The following is a 12,668-nucleotide window of genomic DNA, read 5'->3' on the forward strand; positions in this document are numbered from 1 at the left end:
CTGTCCACCAGCGTTGGATTTCAACTCCAGCGTTGATTTCCCACAGGAACCCTGTTCTGCCTCCAGTATCCTGAGCCTCGGAAGTGGACAGGGGTGCTCTCCAAGGTGAAGCCAGGCGCCCTTCCTGGCATGAAGCGCCCCAAGCAGAGGCCTAGCAGGCAGTCGCTCGACCCTTGGCCTCCTCCCCCAGTGGCGGCTGAGGAAGGTTCTTGGGGGTCCTGGGCAGGGGCCAGCAGCCAGGCTGGGGCAGGCGGCGATCCAAGACCTCACCTCTGGCCCCTGTGATCTTCTTAAGTCGCAGCTCCCTCTTTGACTCCAGTGCCAGCAGAAGCGGCCCGGAATCTGCCCACCCCGGCCCGGGACTGGGCGACTCCGCCGCGGCGCCTTGAAGGGGCGCGCGGTCCCTCCCACCGGTCTCCGAGGAAGCCAGGACCTCGCGCCCCACCTGTCCGCTTCTCCAGGAGGCCCTGGCGCCGCTGCTGCCTGGCCCTCGGCTCGAAGCCCTGTGTCCGCCGCCGCTTTGATCCCGGGGGGCCCCGCTGGATAAAAGTCCCTGGCGGCTCCGCGCCAGCGCCAGAGGGGGAGCGCAGCCGAGCCGGGCGCACCAGCGGGACGGCGCAGGGCCAGGGCGCTGAGAGGCTGGGGCCGCTGGGCCGCCCGCGCTGGCCGCGGTGAGAGCGGGGCCCCAGGGCTGCTCCGGGTGGGGAGATGCGGGCCGGGGTCTGAGTCCCCCAGGGCCCGCTCTGGGCCTGGGCGGTGGGGGATGGGAGGGACGCTGGCGGCTCCAGGTGAGCACGCCCTCCCCGCGCCCCCAGTCCGTCGGGCGCGGCCCGCTGCGCCGCGGGCGGAGTTTCCCCCATCCCCCCCGGCGCGGAAAAGCCTCGCCCCTCCCCGTCGCCACCCCCCACCCGCAGCCCCTTCCAGCTGCCCCGGGGCGGGGGCGGAGGCGCCGGGCTGGCCGCGGTGAATGGAGCCGCCGGGGCCGCCCGGCCGCGCTGCCCCCCACGGAGCCGGGCCGGGAGCGCCTCCGGCGGCCGCGGCGGGGTAGTCCAGGCCCCTCCGTCAGGCTTGCGGTTTGGGAAGAAAAGCCGATGCCTCCGCCAAGAAAAGAGCGAGCGCGGCCCCCTCCCCCCTCCACCGAACCCGGGCGGCGGCGGCGGCACATCTAACGCGCGGGCACCCGGGCCGCCGCGGCCCCCGCAAATACGCCCAGGCTCGGCCCCCGCCGCTCATTGGCGCGGGCCGGAGCCAGCGCACCCAGACCCTGCGCTGCCCTCGGACGGCCGGGCGCGAAGCCCCAGCAGCAGAGGCCGACGGCACCCGGCCCCGAGCGCCTCGACGCCCAGCCACTCGCGCCTTCTCCGCCAGGCCCGGCGGCCGGGAGCGGGGGCGAGCGAGCAGGAGCCGCCGGCATCCCGCGGCCCGGGCACCCCCGGCCCGGCACCCCCCGCCGCCACCGCCTCAAGGCCGCCCGCTGTCCGCAGGTGGCTGCGGACCTGAGCGGCGCGGCCATGGGCCGAGGGGTGCGCGTGCTGCTGCTGCTGGGCCTGCTGCACTGCGCGGGGGGCGGCGAGGCCAAGAAGACCTGGCGGCGCCAGGGTCAGCAGCCGCCCCCACCGCCGCCCCTGCCGCCGCCTCCCCCGCGGACCGAGGCGGCGCCGGCGGCTGGACAGCCAGTGGAGAGCTTCCCGCTGGACTTCACGGCCGTGGAGGGCAACATGGACAGCTTCATGGCACAGGTCAAGAGCCTGGCGCAGTCCCTGTACCCCTGCTCCGCGCCGCAGCTCAACGAGGACCTGCGCCTGCACCTCCTGCTCAACACCTCGGTGACCTGCAACGATGGAAGCCCCGCCGGGTAAGGCCCGCACCCTGCGCCTCCCTACCCCATCCCCTAAGGCCCCCGCCTTGCGCCTCCCTGCCCCACTGGGCGCTTCGCTACCCCGCCGGGTAAGCCCGGCACCCTGCGCCTCCCTACCCAACCCGGTAAGGCCCGCACCCTGCGCCTCCCTGCCTGATCCGGTAATGCCCGCATCCTGCGCCTCCCTGCCCCGCCAGGTAAGGCCCGCACCCTGCGCCTTTCTGCTTCACCCAGACGCGCCGGGTCTCCAGCTGGACCCTCCCTGCGGGCCGCGGCCATTCTCTCCCCGGGGTGGGGGGGGAAAGGGCTTCCGTCGGGCGCCCCGCTGTGCTGGCCCTGGGGAGGGCTCTCCTCGGTGACTTTCCGCGTGAACAGCAGAGCCGCGCTGGAAGGGCTGGTCCCCGGCCAGCTCGGGCACTGCCCCCTCAGCCACCGGACACAGCCGCTTTGCTCGTGTCCTTCGGTCCCTGGGCGGTAAGATGCAGCCGGAGAGTGCGCCTGGCTCCAGCGGGAACAGGCGACACCGGGGGGCGGGGAGAGTCCTACTGCCCCCCACCCCACAGCCCCGAAGTAGATAAGAGACGTGAGGCCAGGTGTCGGGGCGCGGCGGAGGCGCCCACGCGCTCAGCAGGCCGAGGACAGCCGGGAGACCCGGGCGTGGGGTCGGGCCTCTGCCTGAAGGCTTGCACGCCAGGTCGGTGGCGCCCGCGCCCCCCCGCACCCCCAGGAGCGTCCCGCGCCCCCGCCATGCGCGCTCCTTCCATGCGGGCGCGTTGCACGCCTTGGGCGCCGCTGCGCGCCCCGGGAGGACTCCCGCCCAGCCGCCGGCGCCGAGGTTACAGCAGGACCCGCGCCGGGCGGGCCGTGGGGATTTTCCACGGACCGCAGCCCGCGCGGTCCCTTCCCCGCCCCGCGAGCGCCACCTCCCGGGACCGCCGCCGTCCGCTGCGCTCCGCGTGGGCCTGGCCGAGGGCGCCCTCGTGCGACCGTCGCGCGCGGCGGGGAACAGGTGGCGTGGCCCCTCCGCCGGGGCTGGGGGCGGGGAAGCGCGGCGGCTCTGCTGCCCGGGCCGACCGCTCGGTGTCCTCCCTGCAGCTACTACCTGAAGGAGTCCAAGGGCAGCAGGCGGTGGCTGCTCTTCCTGGAAGGTGCGTCCGGGGGCCGAGGCGGGGCGAGGGCGGGGGTCCCCGCGCGCGCGGGCCTGAGCGAGGTGCCGTGTCCGCAGGCGGCTGGTACTGCTTCAACCGCGAGAACTGCGACTCCAGATACGACACCATGCGGCGCCTCATGAGCTCCCGGGACTGGCCGCGCACTCGCAGAGGTTAGCGGCGGGCCTCGGGAAGGGCGGCCTCCACGTGAGGTCCAGGAGAAAGCCGTGCCCGCGCCCTGAGCCCCAGCGAGGCCCCCACCCCGCTCATTGTACCCAGCCCGGCGCCTGAATTCCTAAGAGCAAGGGGCGCCCTTCACTCTCGCCCTTTGGGGTCCATTCCACACTGGCATTTAATAGGCGCTTACGGTCCCAGGGGTCAAAGTGGGGATGGGGGTTGAAGTCAAGGTCAGACCTGGTGTCGCAGCCTGGCCGGGCACCGTGGCTTTGGTGGCTTCCCTGGGTAACTAAACCCCACGGTCTTCCACTCCTGGCAACCTTGGTTCAGGCCCGCAGCACTAGCACACCTCCCTTGCTGGGGCCAAGTGGGGGAGACCAGTCCCCGCCTGGGATTCCCGTCCCTGCGCAGCCTCCTCCCACTAGAAAGCCCCACCGCCTCTGTCCCCAGGCACAGGGATCCTGTCCTCACAGCCGGAGGAGAACCCCCACTGGTGGAACGCAAACATGGTGTAAGGGGGAGCAGGGTTCTGCCTGGAGAGGGTTCTTCCTGGGGGTCCTCCATGGGGGGTCCTATCCTGGGTTGGTCCTTCCTAGGGGGGTACTGTCCTGGGGAAGTCATCCTGGGGGTCTTTCTTGGGGAGGCCTGTCCTGGGATGGTCCTTCCTGGGGGTCCTTCCTGGGGGTCCTTCATCATTCCCGGAGGCTGCCCGGCGGCGGCGCTGTGGCAGGCTCACCGACCGTCCTGTGTTGCAGCTTCATCCCCTACTGCTCCAGTGATGTTTGGAGCGGGGCATCATCTAAGTCCGAGAAGAGTGAGTCCCCGGCCTTCCCAGGGCACAACAAGGCCCGACAGGGCAGGGATGAGGGGGGACAAGGGGGTTTCTCGGGAAAAGCTGATACTCAGCCTTGCCACACTCTCAAAGCCTTTGATAGTATGTCCCAGGGTCCCCGCCCCACGCCCCCACTGCCCTCTTGGCCAAGACTGTAGGGGTCCTTTTTTCTGAATATTCCCTAGGGAGGGGGCCCCAGCATGGCCTGGTGTACCCACCTTCCTCCAGTCCCGGACTCCTCCCCAGAAGATTCCCCCCAGTCCCCCAGCAGAGCCAGAATTCTACCAGCCATTGTGGTGTAGGAGATGGTTCTCGGCCCAACCCCCTACCTGAGGTCATCCCCTCTCTCTATTGCAGACGAGTATGCATTCATGGGCACCCTCATCATCCAGGAGGTGGTGCGAGAGCTCCTGGGCAGAGGGCTGAGCGGGGCCAAGGTGCTGCTGCTGGCCGGGAGCAGGTGGGCAGGGTGGGGTGGGCGCTGGAGGTGAGAGGCAGGGACCCGTGTGGAATGGGCGTGGGGTGGGGGTGTATGGGAGGTGAGGATGGGGCGGAGCCTGTGCAGATCTTGGCAGGTGTCTGGGAGGGCGAGAGGCTGGAGCTGGGAGAACTGGCATCGCTGGGGACTCTGAAGTGCGGCTCCAGAGTGCTGGGCAACCGGACGCTGTCCAGAGAATGCTTCTGGACTCGATAGTTGCTGGCTGTAGGGGAAGTTTTGGGCTGCAGGGACCTAGGTCGTTGGTTAGGGGTTGGCCATGGACTAACGCCCCTCCTCCAGGGCCCGGTAGGTGAGGATCACCCCTGTGGGTCCCAGTATCCCAGCAGGCATGCAGGAGACCCAGGGGACATACGGGGAGCAGATGAAGGGGCCTGAGGCCACGTAGTTTATCTTCATTTTCAGATAAACTGAGGTAAAGAGACAGAGAGGAAGGGGAGGAGGGGGGGAGAGCCTGGCCGTGTCAGGAAAGTGTGGTGACCTGCCAGCCTGGACGCCGGTCTGCGCGGGGGCCTGCCAGCCCCTCTGCCCCAGGACCTAAGGCCACGGGTCTTGCACGAGAACAGAGAACGCGGGTGGCATGCGCATGCGCAGTTCAGGCCGTGGGCGGCACGCGCAGTTCAGAAGGAAGCAGGGGCGCGGGCCGGGGCTGGGCAGACTCGGGGACGCGGGTGCCTCTCCCCGCGCCCCGGCCTCACGCGGGCCCTCCTCGCAGCGCGGGGGGCACCGGGGTGCTGCTGAATGTGGACCGCGTGGCTGAGCAGCTGGAGGAGCTGGGCTACCCGGCCATCCAGGTGCGAGGCCTGGCCGACTCGGGCTGGTTCCTGGACAGCGAGCAGTACCGCCACACGGACTGCGTGGACACCATCACGTGTGCGCCCACGGAGGCCATCCGCCGCGGCATCAGGTGCCCCAGCCCCGCGGACCCGTCCCCGCGCTGCAGCTGCACCCCGAGGGCCTGGGTGGAGCGGCCTCTGTGGGTGGGGAGCTCTGGGGGCGAGGCCCGGGGCAGCCTAACCCGCAGCTGTGGCCCCAGGTACTGGAACGGTGTGGTCCCAGAGCGCTGCCGCCGCCAGTTCCAGGAGGGCGAGGAGTGGAACTGCTTCTTCGGCTACAAGATCTACCCGACTCTGCGCTGTGAGTGGGCGGCGGGGTGGAGCAACGGGGCAGCTTCTGAAAATCCAGCGTGGACTCTAGCCCCTCGGGCTGGGCTTGGAGACCACTGCCCTGGTCCAGGGAGGAGGCCGGCTGTGTGCCAGGGGGCCTTGTCGCCGCGGTGTGCCTGGGACTTGCCGGCCCTCAGCGCTCACAGCCCCCAATCCCAGGCAAACCGGGACAGGTGGTCACCCTGTCTACACCCATGACTAGGGACATGCTTTGGAGCTAATCCCCGAGCTGCGCCTCCTTGCTGCAGGGCCCTGCGCCAGTCTCTCCCCAGCCCCTCACTCTGAGGAGTGGTGAGGTTGTATTGGAGTAAATCATCAGCAAATTTTTGTGAAAGTGGAGTTGCTGAGAAGCAGGCCAAGGTCATGGAGGGGTTAACAAGAGCCCTTTTTGAAGGAAAGGTGGTTTATTTATCTGTTTAGTTATGAACCTATGGATTATAAAAATGCTGGCTTGGAAGAAGGAAACCACATTCTTAGGGACTGGTGACTGGCACCCCTGGGGAGAGTCTAGCCAAGCCTAGGGGCCTGAGAGCCTCAGCAGCACTGGAGGGGACCTGGGGGTGCTGAGCTTGGAGCCTGGGGTGGGGGGCAGGAGCAGGGGTCATGGGGAGACCGAACTGAGCCCCGCCACCTGCAGGCCCCGTGTTCGTGGTGCAGTGGCTGTTTGACGAGGCCCAGCTGACTGTGGGCAACGTGCACCTCTCAGGGCAGCCGGTGCAGGAGGGCCAGCGGCTGTACATCGAGAATCTCGGCCGCGAGGTGCGCCACACACTCAAGGACGTGCCGTGAGTGCATGGGCCCCGGGAGCCCCTCGCTGGGCAGCTCACTCTTGATTTAAAAATAGAGGTTCTAGGCCGGGCGCAGGGGGCTCACACCTGTAATCCCAGCACTTTAGGAGGCCCATGTGGGCAGATCACCTGAGGTCGGGAGTAGGAGACCAGCCTGGCCAACGTGCCGAAACCCCATCTCCACAAAATGTACAAAACTTAGCCGCGCCTGGAGGTGTGCACCTGTAATCCCAGCTACTCAGGAGGCTGAGGCAAGAGACTCGCTTGAACCGGGAGGTGAAGGTTACAGTGAGCCAAGATGGCACCACTGCACTCCAGCGTGGCTCCACCTCAAAAATATATAGAGAGAGAGAGAGGTCTTGGGCCTGGCATAATCTCAGCACTTTGGGAGGCCGGGGCAGCCGGATTGCTGGAGGCCAGAAGTTCAAGACCAGCCTGGGCAACATGGTGAAACCCTGTCTCTACAAAAAATACAAAAATTAGCCGGGCATGGTGGCAACACCTATAATCCCAGCTATTCGGGAGGCTGAGGAAGTAGGATCCCTTGAGCCCAGGAGTTCAAGATTACAGTGAGCTAACATTCCCTGTGGGAGGCAAGCAAGCTTCAATTGCAGCGCTACACTCCAGCCAGGGCGACAGAACCAGACCCCCATTCAAAATAAAATAAAAATAGGGTTCTGGATGGTAGCATAATATTTCCCTGTCTAGGACAGCCTCCTGCCCCTGCCCAGGAGACCCTGCCTGGAAGGGAGGGATTTGTGGCACAAAGGGATAAGGGTCAGCTGGGAGCTGGCTGACTCCAGGGGAGGCTTGGGCCAGAGGAGCAGCTGGCAGCCAAAGCGACAGGGAAGGGCAATGGCCAGGCCAGGGACAGCTCTAGGAGAGGAGGGTGGGAAAGCGACTGAATGGGTGGGGAGCTCACGAGCTACTCTCTCCTCTCCAACAGGGCCAGCTTTGCCCCTGCCTGCCTCTCCCATGAGATCATCATCCGGAGGTCAGTGTCCCTGGGCTCCGGGCAGCTGGCGTCCATGACATCAGCTTCAAAAGTCCACAGGCTCCCCAACTTCACTTGGCCTCCCACGGGCCTCTTCTTGGCTCTGTGTATGGGATTTCCTTCTAGGGCTGCCAGAGCCACTTGTAGCAACATCTGTATGGCTAGAATTAAGACTCAGCGCCACCATGGCCAAGCAGTGGCTCACGCCTATAATCCCAACTATTCAGGAGGCTGAGGCGGGAGGATCACTTGAACTCAGGAGGTTGAGACTGCAGTGAGCAGTGATCACACACTGTATTCTAGCCTGAGAGGCAGAGGGAGACCTTGTCTTAAAGAAAAAAAAAAACCAAGCCGGGCACAGTGACTCACGCCTGTAATCCCAGCACTTTAGGAGGCCAAGGTGGGCAGATCACCTGAGGTCAGGAGTTTGAGACCAGCCTGGCCAACATGGTAAAACCCTGTCTTTACTAAAAATACAAAAATTAGCGAGGCACAGTGGCATGTGCCTATAATCCTAGCTACTCGGGAGGCTGAGGCAGGAGAATCGCTTGAACCCGGGAGGCGGAGGTTGCAGTGAGCCGAGATTACACCACCGCACTCCAGCTCGGTCTCAGAAAGAAAACAGCCCCCTCAGTGGTGATACCACTGCCCATGTGACCCCAACCCGGTTTTCCTCCGCAGCCACTGGACGGATGTCCAGGTGAAGGGGATCTCACTGCCCCGAGCACTGCACTGCTGGGATAGGAGCCTCCATGACAGCCACAAAGCCAGCAAGACCCCCCTAAAGGGCTGCCCCGTCCACCTGGTGGACAGCTGTCCCTGGCCCCACTGCAACCCCTCGTGTCCCACTGTCCGGGACCAGTTCACGGGGCAAGAGATGAACGTGGCCCAGTTCCTCATGCACATGGGCTTCGACGTGCAGACGGTGGCCCAGCAGCAGAGACTGGAGCCCAGCGAGCTGCTGGGGATGCTGAGCAGCGGAAGCTAGGCGAACTGTCTGGAGGAGCCAGCACCAAAGGGCAAGGCCACCCGCTACCCAGTGCCACCTCACCCCCCACCAGCAGGCCCTCCCATCTCTTCAGGACAGGGCCCCAGCCGTCCCCCTGCCTGGGTCTGCCCACCGGACTCCCGGCCCTGGCTTTGCCTGCCTGCCTCCCACGGCCTGTAAGAGGCCCAGCCGGAGAGGGGATGTGCTGTCATCCCCAGCTGTGGCCGGAAGGCCCTTCCCCATGAGGGGAGCCAGAAGAAAAGCGCTGGATTCCTCAGCCCACCAGCTCAGACAGCCCCCACCCGGCCCCACCCATCAAGCCCTTTTATATTATTTTATAAAATGACTTTTTATTACTTTAATTTTTTTAAAAAAAGGAACAATCAAGAAATATATGATGAATGATCTCGTTTTGTAACATTTTTTTAAATGATGAAAAAAAAAGACAAGAACCTCACCCTGCTGACATGTTTATTTGAATGGGCAGTTCCACCGGCTTCACACCTCCTCTCCAGGTCCCCAGGGCAGCAGGGAGATACAGGGAGGGGCCACGGGAACTCCCCAACTCTGACTTTCTTAATGCACAGACTCAGAGCAGTGTCTTCTGGAGGGGCCCTGCTTCCCTTCAATCCTTCACCAGATGCCCACTTCCCAGGGTGGATGGTACCAGCTGCATATCTTTACTTATTCATTTATTTTAGAGGCACAATCTCATTGTGTTGCCCAGGCTGGTGTGCAGTGGCACAATCTGCTCACTACAGCCTCCTGGGCTCAAGCAATTCTCCCACTTCAGCCTCCTGAATAGCTGGGACTATAGGCACCCACCACCACACCTGGCTAATATTTTAATTTTTTGTAGAGATGGAGTCTCCCTATGTTGCCCAGGCTGGTCTTGAACTCTGGGCTCAAGCAATCCTCCCCCCTCAGCCTCCCAAAGTGTTGGGATTATAGGCATGAGCCCCTGCACTCAGCCCCTTTTTATTTATTTATTTATTTATTTTTTTATTTTTTTATTATTATTTTTTTTTGAGACGGAGTTTCACTCATGTTACCCAGGCTAGAGTGCAATGGCACGATCTCGGCTCACCGCAACCTCCGCCTCCTGGGCTCAGGCAATTCTCCTGCCTCAGCCTCCTGAGTAGCTGGGATTACAGGCACGCACCACCATGCCCAGCTAATGTTTTATATTTTTAGTAGAGACGGGGTTTCACCATGTTGACCAGGATGGTCTCGATCTCTTGACCTCGTGATCCACCCGCCTCGGCCTCCCAAAGTGCTGGGATTACAGGCTTGAGCCACCACGCCCGGCCTTATTTATTTTTTATTGGGAAGAAATTCACAAAGCATAAGATGAGCCATTCCCAAGTGAGCGACTCAGCAGCATTTGTCGCATTCAGAGTGCTGTGCAACCCCTGGTTCTCTCTAGTTTCAAAAAAAAAAATTTTTTTTTTTTTTTTTTTTTTTGAGAGAGAGTCTCGCTCTGTCTCCCAGGCAGGAGTGCAATGGCACAACCTTGGCTCACTGCAGCCTCCACCTCCCGGGTTTAAGTGATTCTCTTCCCTCAGCCTCCGTGGATGACAGCCACGTGCCACCATGCCTGGCTAATTTTTGTTTTTTTAGGAGAGACGGGGTTTCACCATATTGGCCAAGCTGGTCTTGAACTCCTGACCTCAGGTGATCCGCCTGCCTTGACCTCCCAAAGTGCTGGGATTACAGGCGTGAGCCACCATGCCCGGCCCCTAGTTTCAAAATTCTTACCAACCCAGAACACTTCCTATGCAGCTGACAATTCCTTAAATGTTTGCAGTTTATTTCTACTAGGTCATTTGTGCACATGGTTCAAAATTCAAAAGATGTAGAAGGTATGAGGGTAAGAATGCCCATTTCCCACCCAGCTCCAGGCTCCCTAGCTCTGCTTCCAAGGATAAACAGGATTATCTTGTGGATATTCCTAGAGATCATTTTATGAAAATTCCAGTAAACACATGCACACATGTACATGCATTTTCTTTTTTTTGAGACGGAGTCTTGCTCTGCCGCCCAGGCTGGAGTGCTGTGGTGCGATCTCAGCTCAGTGCAACCTCCACCCCCCTGCTTCAAGAGATTCGCCTGCCTCAGCCTCCCGAGCAGCTTGGGACTGCAGGCACGTGCCACCATGTCCAGCTAATTTTTTTGTATTTTTAGTAGAGACGGGGTTTCACCATGCTAGCCAGGATGGTCTTGATCTCCTGACCTCATGATCTGCCCTCCTCAGCCTCCCAAAGTGCTGGGATTACAGGCGTGAGCCACCACGCCCAGCCACATTTTTTTCTTTTGCACAGATGGCTACACACCACACTGTTGTCTCCTCTTGACACTGTATCTCGGGGTGCAGGGTGAGCTGCTGCAGGTGTGACAGTGTGGGGCCTGCAGACGGCTCTGCTGCACACTCAGGTGCAAAGGGTGCACACACATGTCCTGGTGTGGTCACCAGTAGGAGTTTTAGACCAGCCTTGGCAACAGAGGGAAACCCCTGTCTCTTAAAAAAAAAAAATAGAACATTAGCTGAGTGCGGTGAGGCACACCTCTGGTCCCAGCTACTCAAGAGACTGAGGTGGGAAGATCACTTAAGCCTGGGAAGTCACAGCTGCAGTGAGCAGTGATTATGCCACTACTCCAGCCTGAGTGACAGAGGAAGACTGTCTCTCAAATCAATAAATAAAAATGAAAAAATAGTCTCGGCACGGTGGCTCACGCCTATAATCCTAGCACTTTGGAAGGCTGAGGTGGGTGGATCACTTGAGGTCAGAAGTTCAAGACCAACCTGGCAAACATGGTGAAACCCTGTCTGTACTGAAAATCCAAGAATTAGCCGGGCGTGGTGGTGCACACCTGTAATCCTGGCTACTCGGGAGGCTGAGGCAGGAGAATTGCTTGAACTGGGGAGGTAGAGGTTGCAGTGAGCCGACATTGAGCCACTGCACTCCAGCCTGGGCGACAGAGCAAGACTGTGTCAAAACACACACACACACACACACACACACACACCCCGTTACCTGTAGTTTTGATAATACCAAGGTGACACCAATGCCAATCTTGGGCACTGTTGTGGGTGGAGCTTTCTGAACAAATTGTCATGTGATCCCCTAGTAGCCCTAGTAGGTGGGTTTCATTATGAACTCCAGTTTACAGGCCAGGCACAGTGGCTCACGCCTGTAATCCAGCACTTTGGGAGGTCAAGGTGGGCGGATCGCTTGAGGCCAGGAGTTTGAGACCAGCCTGGGCAACATGATGAAACTCTGACTGTACATCAAAAAGACAAAATAAATAAATAAATAAATAAATAAAAAATAAAGCTGGGCATGGTGGCAGCACCTGTAGTCCCAGCTACACAGGAGGCTGAGACACAAGAATTGCTTGAACCCAAGAGGTGGAGGTTGCAAGTGAGCCAAGATCGCACCACTGCAGTCCAGCCTGGGCAACAAAGCAAGATCCTGACTCAAAAAATAAAATAAACTCCAGTTTACAAAGAACCAGGCCCAGAGAGGCAATGTGACCATAAGGGTCAGAGGAGGACAGTGGGGCTGGGTCAGCATGAGATGTACAACCACCCTCCGGCCACAGCTCCATTCCCACATGGCCAGGACGGTGAAGTCCCTGTGCCCTGGGTGCGTGTCCTGGGGTCTGATCCTCTGTGCCAGTGAGTCAGGGCTGCCCCGGGCCCAAGAAACCCCAAGCAGGACTGGTACCCGTGGGTAGATGTCTGCCATCCCCCTGTAGGGCACTTCTCTGTGGTCTCCGGTGGGAATCCATGGAGTCCCAGCAGCCAAGGGAGTCAGGGAGACCAAGGGCTGGAGGTGAGAGAAGGGGTCCGTGGGGGTCTGGTGGCCTCGTCCTTAGAACCTCCAGAGCCAGACCTCCAGGCAGGGCTGCAGACTGGACTCCCTAGGAGGACAGAGCTTGGGAGGGAGAAGGGGCCTGGAGACCTCTGGCCGTTGCTCTGTCTGGGGAGGCTCTGCCGGGTGGGCGGGGCCTGTGGTGCTCTTGGAGCTGGGGAAGCACATGCAAGGCGCTGCCTGCAGCCTGGCTCTTCCTTGAGAGCTGCAGTCTGGCAGGCGTGAAGTTTGCTCCTCTGAGGTGGCTGAAAGGGACCTGAGGGCATTGGTGGTGTGTGTCTGGGGGCACCAGGCTCACTAACATGACACATGAGTTGGGCCCAAAGGGATTTAATCGATGAATAAA

The 12,668-nt window shown here is 61.6% G+C and overlaps 1 protein-coding gene across 3 annotated transcripts; it reads left to right on the plus strand.

Annotated features, from left to right (window-relative positions):
• Nucleotides 1-1,236: 1,236 nt before the first annotated feature.
• On the plus strand, nt 1,237-8,904 carry NOTUM (notum, palmitoleoyl-protein carboxylesterase). Of its 3 annotated transcripts, none has more exons than XM_017524816.1 (11): nt 1,237-1,855; nt 2,954-3,006; nt 3,084-3,179; nt 3,634-3,694; nt 3,939-3,997; nt 4,373-4,475; nt 5,227-5,418; nt 5,548-5,648; nt 6,315-6,462; nt 7,412-7,459; nt 8,141-8,904. In XM_017524816.1, exons 1-11 carry the CDS (start codon nt 1,512-1,514, stop codon nt 8,445-8,447), a joined length of 1,512 nt encoding a protein of 503 aa, XP_017380305.1. In that variant the 5' UTR covers nt 1,237-1,511; the 3' UTR covers nt 8,448-8,904. The 3 variants fall into 3 exon arrangements, with proteins under 3 accessions (XP_017380305.1, XP_017380304.1, XP_017380306.1); XM_017524815.2 differs by having other exon boundaries at nt 1,430-1,855; nt 3,888-3,997; XM_017524817.2 differs by having other exon boundaries at nt 1,430-1,855; nt 3,888-3,997; nt 6,315-6,436; nt 8,141-8,230.
• The last annotated feature ends 3,764 nt before the right edge of the window (nt 8,905-12,668 follow it).

Source organism: Cebus imitator, unplaced genomic scaffold, assembly GCF_001604975.1.
Source record: "Cebus imitator isolate Cc_AM_T3 unplaced genomic scaffold, Cebus_imitator-1.0 Scaffold36, whole genome shotgun sequence".
Classification (NCBI taxonomy): Eukaryota; Metazoa; Chordata; class Mammalia; order Primates; family Cebidae; genus Cebus; species Cebus imitator.

Excerpts from the sequence above, each read along its gene's own strand:
- NOTUM (XM_017524815.2), top strand. The coding sequence starts at position 1,512 with ATGGGCCGAGGGGTGCGCGTGCTGCTGCTGCTGGGCCTGCTGCACTGC. Across the intron at positions 4,476-5,226 it reads CTGCTGCTGGCCGGGAGCAG|CGCGGGGGGCACCGGGGTGC; the intron begins GTGGGCAGGGTG and ends CCCTCCTCGCAG. Across the intron at positions 7,460-8,140 it reads CATGAGATCATCATCCGGAG|CCACTGGACGGATGTCCAGG; the intron begins GTCAGTGTCCCT and ends TTTCCTCCGCAG.